General features: G+C 37.9%; 5 protein-coding genes across 5 annotated transcripts; 3 read left to right on the top strand and 2 right to left on the bottom strand.

Moving 5' to 3' along the window:
* Positions 1-81: 81 nt before the first annotated feature.
* On the top strand, positions 82-877 carry MELLADRAFT_102115 (uncharacterized protein; the record flags this gene model as incomplete). The annotated part of the gene is made up of 2 exons (XM_007404472.1): positions 82-413; positions 502-877. The coding sequence occupies 2 exons, from the start codon at positions 82-84 to the stop codon at positions 875-877; spliced, it is 708 nt and encodes a 235-aa protein (XP_007404534.1).
* A 301-nt stretch (positions 878-1,178) lies between these two features.
* MELLADRAFT_115167 (uncharacterized protein) lies at positions 1,179-3,604 on the bottom strand (the record flags this gene model as incomplete). The annotated part of the gene is made up of 5 exons (XM_007404456.1): positions 1,179-2,480; positions 2,607-2,925; positions 3,027-3,130; positions 3,200-3,212; positions 3,385-3,604. 5 exons carry the CDS (start codon positions 3,602-3,604, stop codon positions 1,415-1,417), a joined length of 1,722 nt encoding a protein of 573 aa, XP_007404518.1.
* A 1,010-nt stretch (positions 3,605-4,614) lies between these two features.
* On the top strand, positions 4,615-5,180 carry MELLADRAFT_29805 (uncharacterized protein; the record flags this gene model as incomplete). The annotated part of the gene is made up of 2 exons (XM_007404473.1): positions 4,615-5,004; positions 5,103-5,180. Coding segments are annotated over 2 exons (468 nt in total), but the record flags the coding sequence as incomplete, so codon positions are not given.
* Positions 5,181-6,272: 1,092 nt separating this feature from the next.
* On the top strand, positions 6,273-7,685 carry MELLADRAFT_32755 (uncharacterized protein; the record flags this gene model as incomplete). Its single annotated transcript, XM_007404474.1, has 4 exons — positions 6,273-6,858; positions 6,913-6,972; positions 7,076-7,232; positions 7,382-7,685. Coding segments are annotated over 4 exons (1,107 nt in total), but the record flags the coding sequence as incomplete, so codon positions are not given.
* A 232-nt stretch (positions 7,686-7,917) lies between these two features.
* On the bottom strand, positions 7,918-10,402 carry MELLADRAFT_54777 (uncharacterized protein; the record flags this gene model as incomplete). The annotated part of the gene is made up of 10 exons (XM_007404455.1): positions 7,918-8,183; positions 8,256-8,376; positions 8,448-8,625; positions 8,703-8,736; positions 8,799-8,885; positions 8,956-9,027; positions 9,117-9,263; positions 9,338-9,490; positions 9,580-9,853; positions 9,950-10,402. The coding sequence occupies 10 exons, from the start codon at positions 10,322-10,324 to the stop codon at positions 8,071-8,073; spliced, it is 1,554 nt and encodes a 517-aa protein (XP_007404517.1).
* Positions 10,403-19,466: the final 9,064 nt, after the last annotated feature.

Genomic DNA, 19,466 nt, shown 5'->3' with positions numbered 1-19,466 from the left:
CAAACCAACGACAACAACGACGACTCCAAAACATTTATTCAATTCCAACACGATCAAGCTTACTTTAAACGAATCATTCAAATGCCACATAAAAGAGCCAAAGCAAGTATAAGAAAAGAATTATCATTTCAAAAAGGAAATGATTTACCACCCAATAAATTAGGAACCAGACCACCTAAAAAGAAATCATCAATTGGAACACCTACATCATCAACAAATCATGGAATTAAAGATATGCCTAAGAATATGTATAGGATATTAAATTCAGAAAAGATTAGAGAAGAGTATAAAGCAAGAATGAAAGAAAAAGATCAAAAGTCTAAGGATGAATCATCTAGAAATGGGTTATTGAAGAAATCTAAATCGGATCAATTAAGGATCGAAAGTGGTGAAAGATTATCGGATTTTAATCAGTTAAGTCGGTTTCTTAAAACTATATCTATATGAGTCTGATAATATGAGTTTGATATTAATAATTCTTCTTGATGAATTGGTTTACAGACGAGTAGAACAAAGCATGAGACCAAAACTTTCATCAGTAATGAAACTAGCACGAAACAAAACCATAACCAAAAAACCAAAAACCAAATCAAATCCAAACGAATCAAAACCAACAGAAGAACCTATCATTCATCAAACCACCAAAGAATTCGAACCTAAACCTACAAAGTTTTCATTAAATGATATAGTAATGGAACCACCCATGAATTTAAAAAAACCATGTAAAAAACTTTTATCAACTGAATCTTATAAAAAATTACCTATTTCCAATTCACAAAAAATTAGGATTGAAGAAGAAAGAGAAAAGGCGGTCAAAAGGTATAGACAACTTAAAGAAGAAAGATTAAGAAATGGTGAAATGAATCTTGAAGTTTGAATGAATTTTTTCTGGGCTTTTGGTTTGGTTGGTTAGATAGATTTGTCTTGAGGTGATTTTTTGGATGGATATATTTCGTGGTCTGTTTTCTTTCTTTTGACAATGAAAGTTTCAAAGAGAATTTTTCTTCTTTATACCCTTGTTCTTTTCTTGTTGTATGTTTTTTTATAAAAAGCCTATGGATAGTGATGTTGAAAGGACCAAAGAGCTTGCAAAGATACATCAAGGTCATGATTTATTAAAAATCTTTACCCACAAAATTACATCTCGACCGATTTGATCATCTCAAGCTTTCCTTGTTGCGTCAAGGGATGAATAGTTGATTCCAGCTCGAGATTCTGACACGCGCTTTTATTGCTTCACATGAGAAGTTATATAATTCACAAGAGTATATACATCAAAAATCTATGTATCATTCTTCACAATAAAGAAAAACACACCAGACCGTAATAAATTTAAACTTAATAAAAACCATAGATTATAAGATTATACATCATCAAAATAGATCATCGCTGCTTTAACTAAGCTCATCCAAACTCACCACCAAGTTTGACTGATCCAATACTTAAACTGATCAAACACTTCGATGAATCCAAAACTTGAATTATAATGATCTTTTTTCAAATAAATAATCGAGATGATCCCAATAAGAATCGATCCAGTAAAGATTCCATTCTTAGAAACCAATCTACGAATCATCTCTTTAACCAATCTTTTCCTTCTCAATGATCTTTCAAGTTGTCTTTTTCTGTACAACTTTTTCGCTTCTTTTTTTAATTGAATTAAATCAGGTAAAACGATTTGATCGATCGGTTCATTTAATATCTTTTCGGATTCTTGATCTGTTAATTCTCTTGATTGACTTTCTTTCCATGTATACAAACAACTTTTAGGTCCTAAGATTTCATGGAGTTTCAAATTCGGGTGGCTGGGTGGATATTGGGTATATAGTGATAAGGCTGATTGAATGATAACTTCAACTGAAATACCGTCTTGTTGTTTGAGTGGTTGTTTTTCTATCGACTGATGAGAAACTGGAGTTGGCCGGGGACCGTGATTTGATGGATCCGATGCAGGATTGGGAGCCACATCAGATGAATTTCGCTCATGAGATTGCGTCTGAGATATGTCTGATGCTGTTGATTCGTCTTGTGGAAGTACCTTCTCGTCATGCGAGGAGACCTCGCGAACAGCGTCTGGTTCCTCTGAAGCATCAATCTTCGGCTCGGGGTTCGTATCAGAGTCGACTTTCTCAGTGCTATCTTGATGAGGATGAGTTTCTCTAGGTATGTAAAGTTTAGGTAACTTGGACATGATAAAGTGTACCATATCAAAGTCCACTTCTCCTTCTTCTTCAGCTTCCGCAATCAATTCATCAATCTCATCCACTTTTGTCAAACAGATCGCACTGGCAATATAACAGATCATAATTGGATTATGACACAGTAGGAAATCGAATAGCCGTGAGATGACTTCAAATGAAGTAAGATCGTGTGAGGTGAGGGTGAGGATCCAGGAGAGTGAGAAGAGCGGTAGATTTGATGTTTGGGCAATGATGGATGACAGACGAGGATGTTCTTGGGTCAAGATAGACTGTGTGACTCTGTGATCGATAAGCATCGCCATCCCAAGTATCCAGCCAGAATAAAAAAGTGTATCAGCTTCTTAGAAAATAATGAATAGCTCTAGTGAAATGCGGCAGAGTTGAATTTCAGAATCAAAGACAGACCTCAAGTATCCCATGATGGGATCGAGATTGGTGGTCATACTATCACGAATTCGATGCAGCGTAAACCGTTTGACGACCAAGCTAAGTAATTCCATTTGTTCAGACTCATACAGAGGCTTTGATTCTTTCAAAGTCATGCTTTCGCTTTTGATCGTGGGTTGAGTGGTGCGGGCTTTAAGGTCAACAAACGTTAAGAGAAAGATTGAAACCACATCGTGATATCCTTGGAAATAACAAAGTTTAGGGAACCTTCGAAGAACACTCCTAATGGTATTTTCAAGTAGTGATCTTAGATGAGCTTTGTCTGAATCCTCGATTTCTAAAGTAAAATCCATCAAATCAGTCTTCACGTTATTCTCTCTTTCAATTTGTGAGCTGGTCTTGATTGGCTCAAGTTCGAAATGAAGAGTTAAAACTTACCAAGAGGATAATGAACAAAAGAACGGTTGACATCCAATTGAACTTGTCCTTCATCCCGATGAGCATCAAGGTCTTGCCAATCATCTTGTCGAGTCAAAGCATCACTGTAGAGATAGGTGTGAGACTTCCGACAGGTTCAATTTTTCTTTTACTGAAACTTGTTCTCAACGTACGATGGGTCTACACCTATTATGAAAGCCCTGTAGAAAGAGTAACGATAAATGAGATGAATAAGCTATCAAGTCAAAGTACGTGAAATATAGAAAACCTATGAATCTTTTGCCAACTTCTGAATATATATTATAGGAAAGGGTCAAAAGAAGTACCCATTAAACTTGCCAGAGGTGTGGTCGATTACCTTTTCCAGATTTGAAAAGCTCATCTAACTTTTTGGATGAAGTTAGGAGACTGTTGTTCTTGAGATAAGATTCATATCGTGTTTGATTTAAATCTGAATGAGCTAATCCGCTTGGTAAAGTAGCTAGATGAGTTAAGATAGTTTGATCATCATGTTGAATTGAACTTGAGAATGAATCTGATCTTGATGTTTCTTGATTTGATGGATTGTTTTCTTTCATTTTCTTGTTCTTGGTTCTTGATTCTTGATCGATGGCATTGGTATGGCATTGGAATCAATCTGAAATGAGATCATCTTCACCATCGGGTCGGATACTGCACAAAAGCCCGAGTCCTACATATTACACATGTCCCTGTATGTAAATTGACATCTCATATCCAATGTGAATTTTTAGTCTTTCCTTGTTCAAGTTCCAAGTGACTTCATCGATCAACTCAATCCATCGAACCACTCCAAGCCATGCATCCCTTCAGACCACCTTCATCACAATCAAAATCACTTCCTACTTCAACCAGATCAAAAGAATCTCCAATGGATTTCACTTATGAAACACCTCCCACTTCAACCACTTTCATCGAACCCAAACCCATCATCAAACCAGCAAACGTAATCGATTCAAATCCAAAAAAACCTAATACAAGTTGGTTTAGCAGAACTCATTCAATCAAAGAAGAACCACAAAGGAAAAGAGCTCATTATGAAGATGAACATATGGATTGGGAAGCAAGTCCAAATGAAATCAAACCTTCACCTAAACCCAGTTTGTTTTCGAGTTTGGTGACTAAAGCTCCTTTAGAACCGAGTGGTGGGAAGTTTCTGTTTAATCCACCTGATGGACTTATCTTTCCACCTAATCCAACGAAGATTTCATCACCTACTAAATTACAACCTGAGTCATTTGGATTAAAACATAGGATGCGATCGAATGTCGAAACTGATCCGGATACTAGTCTTGATAGTCTTCCTTCACCATCTAAACTTTATTCTCATAATGGTGTCAAACATGAAGAAAGAAGAAGAAGACAACGTAATCTAAGATCTAAATTGAATCAAATGAGTGTAGAGAGTGATGATGATTCATTTAATCAAGATACAGAAGATGATCAACTTGATGAAAGACCTTCTTCACGTACTCTCATTCGACGTGGAAGATCTTGTTCACCATCTAAATCATCTAGATCTACAACACATAATCATCTTACCATTCATGGATGGAATTCGAATTCAGATCCTAACAAGACCCGTCCCAAAAGTCAACTTGCAACTGAAACACCTTATATCTTATTAGTTTATTTACAACTGATCTTTAATACTTCTTTAGTCTTACTGGCCTTTTTCTTATTTATGAATTTCATCCTCATGATGCGTACAGATATCAATTCAAGATTATTAGCTCAAACTACTCAATTACGTCAAGAAATTCAAATTTGTACTGATGAGTATCATAACAATCGATGTTTTCCTGTTGCTCAACGTACTAAGTTTATTGAACAACATTGTATCGAATGGGAAAAATGTATGAATCAGAATCCTAATTTGCTTAGTAAATCAAAGATTGGAGCTGAAACCTTTGCAGAAGTGATGAATGGATTTGTGGATGTGATCTCATGGAAAACGATGGTAAGATTAAAAAAGTTTCTCTTACATCTGTTTTCTTATAATCGGAAGATGTATATTCTTATACTGATTGATCATCTTTGTGTTTTTTGTTGATTTAGATTTTCATTCTTTCTCTGATTTCGGCTGGGATTTATGTGACTAATTTAGCCATGAATTCGTATAAAGCTAAATGGAATCCAGATCAATTTTCTTCATTTGTTCCTTCACAACCTTCAAGACCAATCGGTCATTCGACTCCATTAAGTTGGGCAAGAGAAAAAGAATTCGATCCGTCAACTATCTTTGGTACTTCTAATCATCATCTTGATAATCCCAAACCGATTCCAAGTTCTTCAAACCATTCTGAACCTTATAAACGATTATCATAGAAAAATTTAACATTTACTTACTTTAGAACATTGGATCTTTCAATTCTTTCCTTCATTTTCAATCAGTTAGATCAGCTCACTGGTTTTATTGTTTTGATTCTTAAATTAGAAAACCTTGCGGAAAAAAACAATTCGATATATATTTATTATTTGTTTGTTTGTTTGTTGATTAGTGAACAATTCTTCGTTTCTTTTTATTTTATCATTATAATCAAATTTAAAAACTTCAATACTTTTGAACCTTTCTCTTACTCCTCTTGATACCAATCCTTACATACAAAAAAACAACCAATTAATTAATTAATACTATCATTCTGATGCATGCTTTTTAAAGACTGATGATGATGATGAACGGAGTAAGAAATCCTAGTGAAGATTAAATCAACTTTTTTTTGTCTCTGTTTCTAATGAAAAGTTTATATTCTTTTGATAGTAAGATCTTTTTAGACTCTTTATATTTATGTACTTCATTGACATGTACCAAATATGCAGCTTAGCTTGCCATAGTGAGAATTCATGTAGACTTGGAGGTTGAAGTTTACAATCAATTTCTTTAGTTCACATAAAAGCTATGACATTGTAAGGTGTCACTTGGATGTCATGAACTTTATCAAGATCACAGGAGTTTAAAGTGAGATGTAGTGGGAGTGTGAAATGTAAGATATCACTTGTTGAGTGAGTGACAGTTGAAAGATCGAGATTGATTACTTTGATCCTACTGACCAACTTACTTTAACCAATCACCATCATTCAACCCAGTACTATCAACATTCAAGAGGATGACTAGCAAAGGTATGAACCCAATCACTACCAACCAATTCCCATTCATCAAAACAAAAGAAACCTACTAACCAAAACTGTTGAATCGCGTTTCGGTATTCAGAATACGAATTAACGAATCCAGAAGATGTGACTTCATCCATTAAATTCCATCCAAGCAATCCAAACTTATTACTCACATCATCATGGGATAAAACAGTCAAACTGTTTAACTTATCAACCGATCATCATTCGATAGATCCGATTTATGTTTATCCACATCCATCACCTATCTTAGATATCAGTTTTGGTTCAGGTAGGAATGAAGGAAAAGCTTTTACAGGTAGTCTTGATCGAGGGATTAGAGAAATCGATTTAGAAAACAGTCCTAGTAGTGCTAGTAGTCATTCGAGACCTAATCGAGTGATTTCAACTCATCAAGACGCGGTGAAATGTGTACATTATTCTACTCAGTTTGATATTCTGATCACCGGATCATGGGATCGTTCAGTGATCCTTCAAGACCCTCGACTATTCTCCTCCTCCTCCTCCTCCTCATCATCTTCTTCATCTAATTTAGTTTTACCAAACTTACCATCCAAAGTTTATTCTTTAGATACATCTGAAAATAAATTAGTAGTAGCTATGGGAAATCGAAAGATATGGATTTGGGATTTAAGAAAGTTAAATCAAGTGGTAGAAAGAGTGGGAGAAGTTTATCAAAAAGGTCATCTCAATGGATCTCATGTTGATAATTTGGTGCCTCCTCCTCCTTTACAAGAAAGAGAATCTTCTTTAAAGTTTATGACTCGATCTATTAAATGTATGCCGAATGGTCAAGGTAAAGTTTAATTTCATTTCGAGTTTCATCATATTCAATTTCTTTTTGGGGGGGAGTGATATCTAATCTTTGGTTGTTTTTTTTCTGTTTTTTTTTCTGAAAGGTTATACTTCTACTTCGATTGAAGGAAGAGTAGCAGTTGAATTTTTTGATACTTCAACTGAAATCCAATCCAAGAAATATGCATTTAAATGTCATCGACAAATGATTGATAAAGTAGATACGATTTATCCTGTGAATGCATTAGCCTTTCATCCTCAGTAAGATTCATCTCTTTTCTACCCATACGAACGAACCCATTAAATTCAAATCACTAATCTTTCTTCAAAAACTTTGTTTGTTTGACTAATTTCATCCAAACCACTTTTTGCTTCTCTTTCTCTTTGGTTCCTCTTTTACTTTAAATCAGATTCGGAACATTTGCTACCGGTGGTGGTGATTCAATGGTTTCGATTTGGGATTCAGCAGCCAAGAAACGTTTAAGACAGTTACCTAAATATCCTGCTTCGATCTCAAGTTTAGCATTTAATTGTGATGGAACTAAATTAGCTATCGGTTGTTCTTTAATTGACGAAGAAGGTACTGTACCATCTAAAGCAGATGGAAATGAAAATCCATTAGATGAAACGGCTACTGCTAATCTTCCTAGGAATGCAATCTTTATTAGAAGTGTGGTGGATGATTGTAAAGTAAGTTTGTCTTCATTTAATTGATTTGAAAGCGATTGATACTAATACAATTTGGGTGATGTTGATAGCCAAAAATGAAATGAAGAGAATGTGATTGATTACGGCAATGTCAATCATATGACCCTCGATGTGACTTTAATCTGATCATTTGCATGAGATTCTTACTGGGTACATTTTCATGGGATTGCCATGCTCCAAAAAACTGACTTACCAATCAACTGGATCATATATAGATGGATATGTGTTTACCAAGTGAGGGACATGTTGTAATAAAGATATCTTGAACTTTTGAATAGTAAATAGTAGCTCAAAACTATGGAATCAAGTTTATAGCCTCATGATCAGGTTGAACATCCATATTTATTTTCTGGGTTTACAAAAACAAGTGATTTAACTATACATAAATCATTCAAGCGCGACCAGCTGCTTCTTGTCGAATATACTCAATCAAAGCACGAACAGGTCTTCCACTCATTCCCTTCAAATTGTAACCTTCAGGCTTGGTGCATTCCATTGAGCCAGCTAAGCAAAGACAAGAGTGATTGATCAGTATTCTTCTTCGATCACACAAAGATAAGATTGGTTTGAATTTACCAATGTCCAAATGAGCATATGCAACTGTATCCTCAGTAGGCTTTTCTTGAGCTTCGGTGCCAGTAGCATTACAAGCCAATCCATCCACAAACTCGCGTAAAAAGATCGCAGCAGTACATGACTATAAATCCCAAAAGGAACCATTGTTTTGTAAATGATAAGTCAACCAGACAAGTTGACAAAGTCACTTACGCCAGCTGTTCGACCACCTGTATTACAAAGATCAGCATTGGTACCGTCGATTTGACCCATATATGTATCATCAAATGGCATTCTCCAAAATCGATCATGTTCAGCTTTTCCTGCTGCGTCTAAATCATTCCATAACTTATCTGAAGTGGAGAATACCCCAGAGAATGTTTCTCCTAAGCTGCATATTGAGGAAGCCAAACCAAGATTTGATTAGATTTGTTGAGAAGTGTTAAAGTGCGTGTTTGAGAAGCTTACGCGATCATCATGGCCCCTGTAAGAGTAGCACAATCTATAGGCATCATGGGATGAGCTCAGATATCGAGGCGCGAGAGTTGGAACAAAGTGGCTTACCAATCACTGTGCGAGGCTTGTAGACTGAAGATGCATAGTAAAGTGCATCGGCAAGGACAAGTCGACCTTCAGCATCAGTGTTATCGACTGTAAGAAGACAATGGATGTCAATTTCGAATAGTAGGATTCTAGAGATGAAAGAAGATCATGAACTGACCTTCGATACTCTTTCCATTCATGGCGTAAATGATATCACCAGGCTTGGTCGCGTGGCCACTAGGCATGTTTTCTGAAAGATAGTGAGAAAGGGTAACAGATGAGCATAAAGCTGATTTAATGAGAACCGATCCGATTAGGTGGTCTTGGACTCAAACTTACCTGTCAGTGGAGTACAAACGATTAAATCAATTGGAATCTCTAGTTTTGCGATGGCCCAAGCTGCACTATTCACACAAGCAGCTCCACCCATATCGGCTCTCATCAATTTCATACCGGCACCTGGCTTAAGGGAGATCCCACCAGAATCTATTGAGAAGTATAAATTGGGTTAGAATCCATCACAGAATTGGTATGGGTAGAGAATGATTAGATTGGCTTACCAAAGGTGATACCTTTCCCGACAAAGGCTACCGAAGGTTGAAATGCACCTGAACCTGAACTACCTTTGTAGTGGACTTCGAGGAACTTGCATGGTTCGTTTGATCCACGAGCCACCGAGAGGAAAGATCGCATACCTTTTGCCTCGGCCCATTCTACAATCAATCCAAACCATCAAGAAGATGGATTCTGTGAACAAAAGACTTATATGATGAATGATGAACCAAGATCGCGTTGGACCTACCTCGATCACGTACATGAATCTCCACATTAGAGATCCCTTCAAATTCCTTTTTGATTCGATCACAAAAAGCAGTAGGAGTCATCATATTGGCAGGAGTTTCCATTAATTCACGTGCTAAGTTTTGAGCTCTACCAAAGATTAAACCAGATGACCAATTCAATTCGATGAGCTTATCTGAAGCTTTTTCATTTGATAATTGAATGGGTTGATCATTTAATGGTTTGTAGATCACTGGTTTTGTTTTCTCTAATGCATCTTTTTTGGTTTTGGCGGTCTAGAAGAGTAGTCAAAAGAAAAAAGATAAATCTTGATCAGGTTAAATTGAAAAAACCAAAAAACAACATCGAAGAGCCTTTGATTGAAAACTTACATAACTAAACGTAGATAGAGTTGCACCAACAGCAGCAGCATGAGAACTCCAAACAGGATCCACTAAGACTTCAGTAGCATGTTCTCTAATCGATTTAGCACCAATAGCAGATAACTTTCTAGTTTTTTCAGCTTTTTCAATATCAGAAATTCCTTCTGGAATTTTACCCAGACCGATTGCAGCCGTAAGAGAATCAGGACCATAGAAGATCCTAGTTTCGAATGGTTTTCCTTTTGGATTTGAATGAGACCAGTTTTGATGAATTGAATTTATATGTGGAGATGATGATGAAGATGATGATAAGTTTGATTGGAATGGAGTTCCATCTGGTTTGATGGCTAAGATTGCGATTGGTTTTGATGAAGTAGTTGACATGGTTCTAGTGTAAGTTGATGATGGTTTGATGATGAATGATGAATGAAGAATGTTCTTGATCATATCAATTTGGATTTCACTTCTTCAAATAAGTTCGTCACTCAAGCTCAAGCCTTTCTTTGCTTTCAATGCCCGGTCATCGATCAGAATCAGTCTAAACCCATACATACATAACCATAATACCATAATCTCATCAAAATCATCCATTCATCTCATCTCATCTCATCTCATAAAAATTCAAGTACACCATATCAAGTTAGAACCCACATTGTTCTACCACATCATACAGATGTTTGTTCTTGTTTTCAAGATTCTGATCATCCTTCTCAAAACCTGGAGATGACTGATGGTCAAAATCTCTGGAAGTGTGTTGCTAGGTTTCCGTTTCATGCCCAATCATTTTAGATATCCTTGGTTTGAAGGCCCATAGATGGTATCATTGGGTGGAAGAGAGTGATGACCTTTTTGATAAGACCAATTTATTCCCAAATCTGAAGAAGAACATGAAGCATTGAAACAATTTACTAACTAATGCTTCAAGATCATAACTTGCCTACTGAACCATCTATTGATGGTAAGTTTTCTTTTGAATTTCTGACATGCCTCCTAATCACTAATATTTGTCTTGTGATCAATCTTGACACTTGCAGCCTTATGTGTGTGAAAAAATTCATATGCCCCAGAACTGCTGTACCTCTCAGGGGATCCTGCAGATATAAATCTCATTGCAGCCTGGCCTGCAGGAAAAATCTTTGCAGAGGCAAGGGTACAGGGCTTTTTGAGGCACTTTTTTCAAAAAATTGCTGTTGTTGAGCATCCGTCCCAAGCTCTAAAGCTAGCTTACAAAGGGCTGACCTGAGTCAGGGCCTGCCCGGTGCTGCCTGACAGCATCCACGATTGTACCCCAGGGCCAAGGCCAGATCTGACCTGGCCTTGTGGCCGGTGTGGTGATCCATTGTGGGATCAATCAAAAAAATTATTGATAGTAGTTTACCAAGTTTATTAGAAAAGTTCAGCAGTGAAGCAAACTCAAAATTGAAGGAATCTGATCAATAGCAGCTCTCTTCACAGTGTCATTTTACTAGTCACTGGCAGGCCAGTGAGTTCTATTCACCTCAATCCAATCTCAATTCAATGTCAGTTCAATATCAGTTTGACCTCCAGTTATATTTTAGTGGGGGATATGGATGGGCTGCACAATCACTCAAACCTTCCAGACATTCTGACACCTTCATGAGTGGACATGCAACCAAACTTTATTCCAGTTCATTCTGGAAGGTTGTTTGTCTGCTACTCTAGGCCAAACATTGAGATCGGATTGATATTGAACTGACATGGATTTGAGATTGGATTGAGATTGGATTGAAGTGGACGTACTCACTGGCCTGCCAGTGAGTAGTAAAATGACACTGTGCTTAGGCTTATGTATTGTTCATTATGTCATGATCGGATCATTTTCTTTCAAACAACTTATTAAGATCAGTAAAAACTATTCACAAATGAATTACACAAAGAAAAGAAAGAAAAACATAAGAAAAACTTGAAAATATAGGTATATAGACTTGGAAATGGTTTTTAGGGTAGTAATATTAGGTTTACGGGTTTTGTGAGGTTAGAATATGAAGGAAAAGCATTATGTTAGTCAGTACAAAAATTCAATCTTGATGGTTGATAAGGAGGAATGGAAGTTATTACGGAAATGACACTCTTTTGAAGTTAGTAAACAAGGGTTTTACAGGTAATTTACATATGTAATGATGGTATTAGTAATAGGGGGTTTCAAGTCGAATTTTTTTTGTGAAAATCATAAAAAAACGGACAAGTTTTTTACAACAGCGGATTTTTAAAAACGTGTCTGGTCTCATACAAAATGCTGTAAAATATATGAGCCCAAATTGAGGAAACTTGTCCGTTTTATGCATTCCGGACAGCGCGGGAGAATTTCACTTTTATTTCCTCTTGACCAAATCAAACCAAATCCCAAACTCATCCTCAACTTTTCAATATTTAACCTCTTCACCCACCAAAATGGTCCGTACGTCTCAAAGGAAGAAGACCTTGGCTGAGGTTGAATACTTTTGCACCATGATTGATATCGAGGAAGAAGATGATTTCTTAGCGGAGCAGGTCTTGGACGAAAAGATCTTTCCTTCGATCGGCGACATACTATTTGAAGACAATCCAGACAGTGGTGGCCTTATTGATATCTTGTTCAACGAGGCTGGTGAGGCTTGAGACCTGTTAGAAATCCTCAAACAATTACGGTACCACGATGCACGATGGAAGATGCCATATGAGATGGACTTCAGTCTGAAGGACCTCCTCCGAGATCGAGAAGTCGAGTTTCGACAGTGCATGCGAACCTCTCATGCTGGGTTTTACGGTGTTCTCAAAAGAATTCAAGCTCATCCTATCTTCATTTCCATCACCAACAACCCCCAGCCTCCCGTCATCATTCAACTGGCTCTTGCCCTCGAACGCCTTGGCAGCAATGGAAACGGTTGTGCAGTGCGTAGGATGGGAAGAGATTATAAAGCTTCAATGGGAGCCATCATCAAATGCACACGGCGTGTGATTCATGCCATCATATACACTAGTAAGGACTATGTACAGTGGCCTGGACCTGACAGACGAGAGGAGATCTCAGTGGTGATGGCACTCGAGGGCTTTCCTGGATGTGTAGGTTTTGTCGATGGAACCAACATACCTCTTTACCAACGGCTGGGTCTTGATGGCGAGACCTTTTTCGATCGAAAAAAACGTTATTCTATCAACTGTCAAGTTGTCTGTGACTGTGATCGTTGAATCACCGCCTTCTACACTGGATGGCCGGGATCTGTTCACGACAACAAAGCTTTTTCAAAGATGACTTTGTGTAAAAATCCAGAACGTTGGTTTTCAGAAGGTGGCTCAATTTTTCTGCTTACCTATCATGATCTAACCACATCGTACTGACATTAAATTTTCTTTCATCATTAGGTGAATATCTATTAGGCGACTCCGCTTACAAGATCAGCAACACACTTGTTGCTACTTACAAGGGAATAGCAGCCAGACTTGAGCAAAACAAGGTATTCAACAAACTCATCGCCCAAGCTCGGATACGCAACAAACATACCATTGGGGTATCGAAGTGCCGTTGGGCATCACTTCAATGTTTACGCCTGCGACTCGACAAGCCAAAACACATGAGGTCAATCCTTCGATGGATTCATGTTTGTTTCATACTACACAACTTGCTTGCTGCGCTGGGAGATCAATGGGAGGAGGAGTATGCTGATGAGTACGCAAATGACACATATCAAGGGGTAGATAACTTGATTTTGGAGCTGAATGATGGGATTGGAGAGAATGAACTGAGTCATCTACGCAGAGAGCTAGTGCGAGACTTTGCTGTGGCTTTTCATGAGGAAGAAGAAGACATGTAGAAAAAATATCTCTTTTTTACTCCATTTGCAATTTTGGTGTAAAAGATCAAATGCTATGAAAGAAATATTCTTTGTTTTCTTACTTTACTTGAAACTTTTATTCTTTGTTTTCTTACTTTACTTAAACTTTTGTGCAAAGAATCAAATGATCCTATTTTTGTGCTAGGGAGCAAACTTGAATGTGCAAATGATTTGATTCATCACACTTTCATTGATTACAAAACAAACAGTTCACATTTTTTGATAGATACTTGACAATTTTGATAATAATTGATTACAAAACATACAGTTCACATTTTTCTTGACAATTTCAATAATAAACACTTCACATTTTCATTGATTACAATGAGCACAGGTTAATGAAAAACACTCATTCATTAAACATCATCTTCAGATAGTCCGATATTTGATCCAGAGACATACCATCCTTTTGACACCTCTCCATCACTTCCATACGAGCCTTCAACACTTCTGAACGAGCTCGTGACTCTTCTAATGCATGTGATTGATCCGTCTCTAGGGTAAACTTCTCTCGAGACCAGGCAAGTGAATGTTTGTTCTTCTGGGCTTCTAAGTCGACTTGTCTCTCTTCAATTTGACTTTGTTTTTCTTCAATTGCAGTGCTTTTCTCCTCACGACGTGCCAAGTTCTGGTCTTCACGCTCAAATTTGAATTTGTCCCAGGTCAAAGCTTCTCCTGCTCGAACATTCTCGGCCTCCAGTTTCTTCATGTCAACCTCATTCTTGACTTGGAATTTTGAATCTAAAAAAGCATACTTCTTCTCATCACGGTCGTCCATCAGTGAGTTTGCTGGTCCTCTGTGACGCTTTTGATTAGTATCAACTGATGACAATGGTTTGGCAGGTCGATCGGAAACTGATTTTTTACGTTTTTGTTGGTTATTCGAAGACGTCTCAGCGGGTTCAATTGGTGCAACCAACTTAGGCGAATGGAGTGGAGATGGTAGCAAAGGAAATGAAGGCAAGCGTTCAGTGTTCTTTTTATCTTCATTCAGACCGAATTTGTCATCTTGATTGTCCAACCAAGCAAGATCACTCGTAGTTGCCATGTCTTCATCTGAATTGTGGTTGACCTCAATTTGGTTGTCGTCAGATTGAGCAGGGAAGATATAGTAGTCGGCTGGGTCATCATTTGCAAGTGCGGCAAGAAGAGGATCAATTACATTGTCCTGAGGATCTTCACTATGATTGCTGGAGTGTGTATTGGAGTCGGTTGAATCTAAATCGTCTTCAAATAATCCTGTTTCGTGATGATCCATGCTATCTATAAGAGAATGTGGGGCGATATTTGCTTTGTGTCCGTAGAGGTTGTCCATAAGTTCAAAGCAAGGACAGATAGATTCCTGCTTGGCTCGAATACTGGTGATTTCTTTGGCAGAATCACTATCGTCAAGACCTTCTCCGGTTGACTTTGACAGATTCCTTGCCTTGATGTAATTCTCCTTGTATTGTCTCCACCGCTTCAACAACTCATCACCTGTCAATTCCATTCGATCGGTGGAGTTTTTGGTTGACTTGCAATTGTTATCATTATGAAAAACGTTGATCATACTGGCCACGGTAGTCCATGCTCCATTTCGACTGAGTCCAAGAGATGGCTTGCTTCCAGATCCAAAAAGAGCGTTGTTGACTTTGGTCTTACTGATCTCCTCAATCAAACGTTCGCGATCCTTGTTGGTGAAGCGAGGACTGTTATGAGCTTTCTCTTTATCAACGTTCATCTCGTTTTTGACCGGTTCAGCTAATTTTGATGGTTTTTTAAAATTGGAGGGTTGAGGAAGACTAGGAAGTATCATCGCTTGTTGTTTTGATGCAGGTTTCTTAGCGGGTACTGGAACTGGAGCTTGTGACGGTGCTGGAACTTTTGATCCTGATTCGATCAGACTGCGCATTTCTTTTGACCTTCGAATCTCAGCTGGTGTTGGAGTCGCATTAGGAGCCAGTTTTAACAGTGCAATATCTTCCTGAACCTGTTTCTTTGTCCTGCGGACCATTCTAACAACAATCAACAGTGTCAGAAATCTCATCACCAGTCACATCCACAAATGAAAAGAAAAAGCAAACCTTCTAATTGTTTGCTGGGTTTTGACCTTTATCTACCGATCTCACACCCTAAATCAATCCTGGATGGCTGATGAGTGAAACCAAAGCATCAAATATGGTCAGTAAATCAATTGTATCCTTCAATTGATTGAAATCTTCTTGACTCACCTTAGTTGAAGCTTGAAAGGAACAATGGGTGAATTTGAGGTAAAGAACTGATGATCGGAGTTGAAAGGAAAATTGAGACGAGTTTGATTGGATTATGGAGATTGAAAGTGAGGTAACAGTGGATATTTGAATGGATTGTGCTATTTGGCAACCGGTTTGAAATCCTTGATGCCGGTTTTCCTGCAGCCAAGCACAAGATGAACTGGAGACAAGTGTTGAACATGTGATTGGTTAGTAATAATAGGTTCTCATTTCAAAGTTGATGAGGTTCCCTTTTCTAACCGAAGTGGGATCCTCAAGTTTAACAAGGTTCTCATTTCTAACCGAATTGAGATCCTTGACCTTTGAAACTAACAAACCAAGAGTGGATGCAGTCGATGATCATCAAAAATACACTCACAGATGCCTGATTGGTTCAGCTTTGAAGTGAACACTTGATCGATTCACTTTTGCGATAGGATAGAGGTGAATGATCAAACTTGCGCTGCTGTTGGGTGGATTGAGAGTCTACAAAGTGAAATTTAAAAGAAGTGGTTTGCCCAGTATTTGAATTTTTGAGCTGGATGATTTGAGTTGAAAGAATAATCGAGAAGAGAAAAAAGAACTTGAAAGAGGAATCGGGAAGAGATTGGTGGTTGCGATTGTGAAGATTGAAAGCAAGGACGAGGAAAGTAAGACTAAGTAAAGATTTGAAAGGGAACAAAATAAACAGAGGGATAGTTTGATGTGCTGAAGATCTAATAAACTAAAGAACCAAAAGATGTGATCAAGAGGATCGAGGTGATCTTGACTATCTTTTTAAATCGGTCAACAGTAAAAAGGAGCGTAAAAGTACAGCAACTTGTCCGGATTGCTGTACTTTTACGCAATTATACAGATTTACGAATTCGGGACACCTTTTAAGGTGTCCCGAATTTTTAAATTTTACGTAATATTTTACAGTTTCGGACAACTTGCCGAACTGTAAAATACTGTAAAAGTTTCGACTTGAAACCCCCTAATATAGGTTGCCAAGAGGATTTTCCGGGATTTTTAAGTTTATAGATTTAGACTAGCAGTGCACTTCTAGAGAAGAGAATAGGTGTGAGTCATGTGTCACAGCTCTGACAAACGATCTGGAAGCATTTGTGTTGCAAATGATTAGCACTGCTGTGCTCTTGACTAACTCCAAAGCTCAGTTTTCCTCATTACCTTTTTGAGGATGCTCTTTAACTTTGTGAGTTCCCATATAAAGTGGAGCTCTCTTAATCTCTGTTCTTCCCACTTCATATTTTCTCAAATATGTTTAATAAGTTCCTCCTAAAAAGTAGTCTCCTATCTTTTTGAGATCTTCTATCCCAATCTTAGTCTTTGATCTCACATACAATTTTTGGACCCGCCCACCTTTCCCTCTCATTGTATTACTTTTTAGGCCACCCCATAGCAGACCTTTTTGATGCCTTTGAGTCTGTACATGTACCTTTCTATTCAGCATAGTTTCAGTTACATTTGCAATTAGGGCCTCTTGCCCTGATTCAGGCTAAAAACTTCATCAGGAGTTTCTGCCCAAATCACATCAAGCACTAAACCTATTCTGATGATGTAATATTCCAGGAGCAAGAGAATGGGAGCAAAAGCTGTGCAAAGGGGTGAAAAGGTGTGAATTTCGTCAAAAATGGAGGTTTTCAGCTTATTACATATGTCAAATGATGTCAGAATTGTATGGTAGATGGCTCATTCAACACAGAAGAGGCGATTACATAATTTACAAAATTTAAGTCATTAGTAACAGAGGTGTGTAAAGGAAGGTATTACTGAAGGATCACACTATTTGGCAACCGGTTTGGAATCCTCCATGCCCGGTTTCATGGGCCAAATTTGGCCGCAGCCGCAGCAATTTGACAAACCGGGCACAAGAATTGAATTTTGGGCTCACCCAACACCTAGCCAGACATCAATTTCATGAAACCGGGCTATGCTTGCACGATTCCTTCAACCTTCAACAATATCGCTCAATGCTGGGCCTGGCGCTGGCACCTGTTGATGGCATGACACCACTCACCCAATTTGGACAACCTCACCGCCTCACTCTCGAACTCGACACATTGAATAGGGCAAACGTTTCAAGAACCACAACCGTGCACATGACTATGTAGTCCAAAGATGGTAAGCTCCATTATCCTGTTCACTCGTGTTGCTCCTCTCTTACTTTCTTGCCTCTGAGCTGACCAACATTCCTTCTCTAGGTGTTTGTTACCATCTCCTTCATTGGTATTACTACTGATAATCCCTTTATTGTCCGTTTCAAACTGTGCGTCGAAGTTCCGCTTATTTGGATTTGCACGCTGAACTGAGGCATCCGCAGCCGACTGTCTGCTTGCTCGGAGCTTCTCCAAACGCTTGGATTCATCAGAACTCAATTCAGGAAGTGAGATAGGTCTCAATTTGGCTGGATTGTCCAGCAATTGGGGACTTACACTGTATAGTTGTTCAAATGGTGACCATCTGGTCACCGTGCTCTTGTTGATTCGACAAGAAAATAGAGCCTCTGATAGAAATCCGGGCCAACGAGATGGGTCTTTTGAGGTGTTAGCTTTGAACAACACGTTTTCTAAGATACCATTGAGATGTTCGTTCTTGCCGTTTGTTCTAGGAATCCAACAAAAACAGGTCAAACCCGAAATGAACTTGAGACAAGTTATGTGAGAGTAACATCTGATCTATCCAGAGCCAACCAAAATTGGGATGTGAAAGTTGAAAAAAGCGGTTTGCCCGGTTTGATTTGAATTCAGACCGGGCGACAAAAGTTTTTGAAATTTTGAAAACCGGGCATCAAATTCCAAACCGGTCGCCAAATAGTGTGATCCATTAGAGAAATAAGAAACCAGTGCAGATTTTGAATTTTACACTTACATGCATACATGTAACAACATTTACATACAAGAACCTTAACTTCACAACTCAATAACTGATCCATTACTCATTAGAGAAGTACCTGATACAACACTGATTATTGATCAGTATCACGAGCTATACAAGATGCACTTTAGTAATCAAAAATTGGACATCATTTGGAAAAACCTGTAACTTCAAAAATAGGTTTTCAGCGAGTTTACAAGGAAAAAATCACTTGTATTCATCATAAGAAGTGCTGTACATCATTCAACTATGTCAACAATCACTTTTGGCTGTGAAAATCACATCATATATTAGTAACAAGATCATTACATTGTGTCATCATATGGTTTTTAGGGGTTTTTGGTTGGAATTGGTTGGTTTTTGAGGCTGTTGACCATTGCAAGAGCTGTAATACATTTATATGTATACTCTAGGATGATTTTGGGATTGTTGTTCCCTTTTTTTCTTTATCATCTACACAGTTATCATTTTGTTTATCATCATAAACTTATTTTAGCAATACCTAGTCACTTAAATACACCCTTTATTATAGCTATGAAGAGAAATTTGCATTGGTGTTTTAGTCAAAAAGACTTATTGGGGATA

The sequence above is a fragment of the Melampsora larici-populina genome, assembly GCF_000204055.1.
Source record: "Melampsora larici-populina 98AG31 unplaced genomic scaffold MELLAscaffold_2, whole genome shotgun sequence".
In the NCBI taxonomy this organism is placed as follows: Eukaryota; Fungi; Basidiomycota; class Pucciniomycetes; order Pucciniales; family Melampsoraceae; genus Melampsora; species Melampsora laricis-populina.
This window is presented reverse-complemented; position numbering and strand designations above follow the sequence as displayed.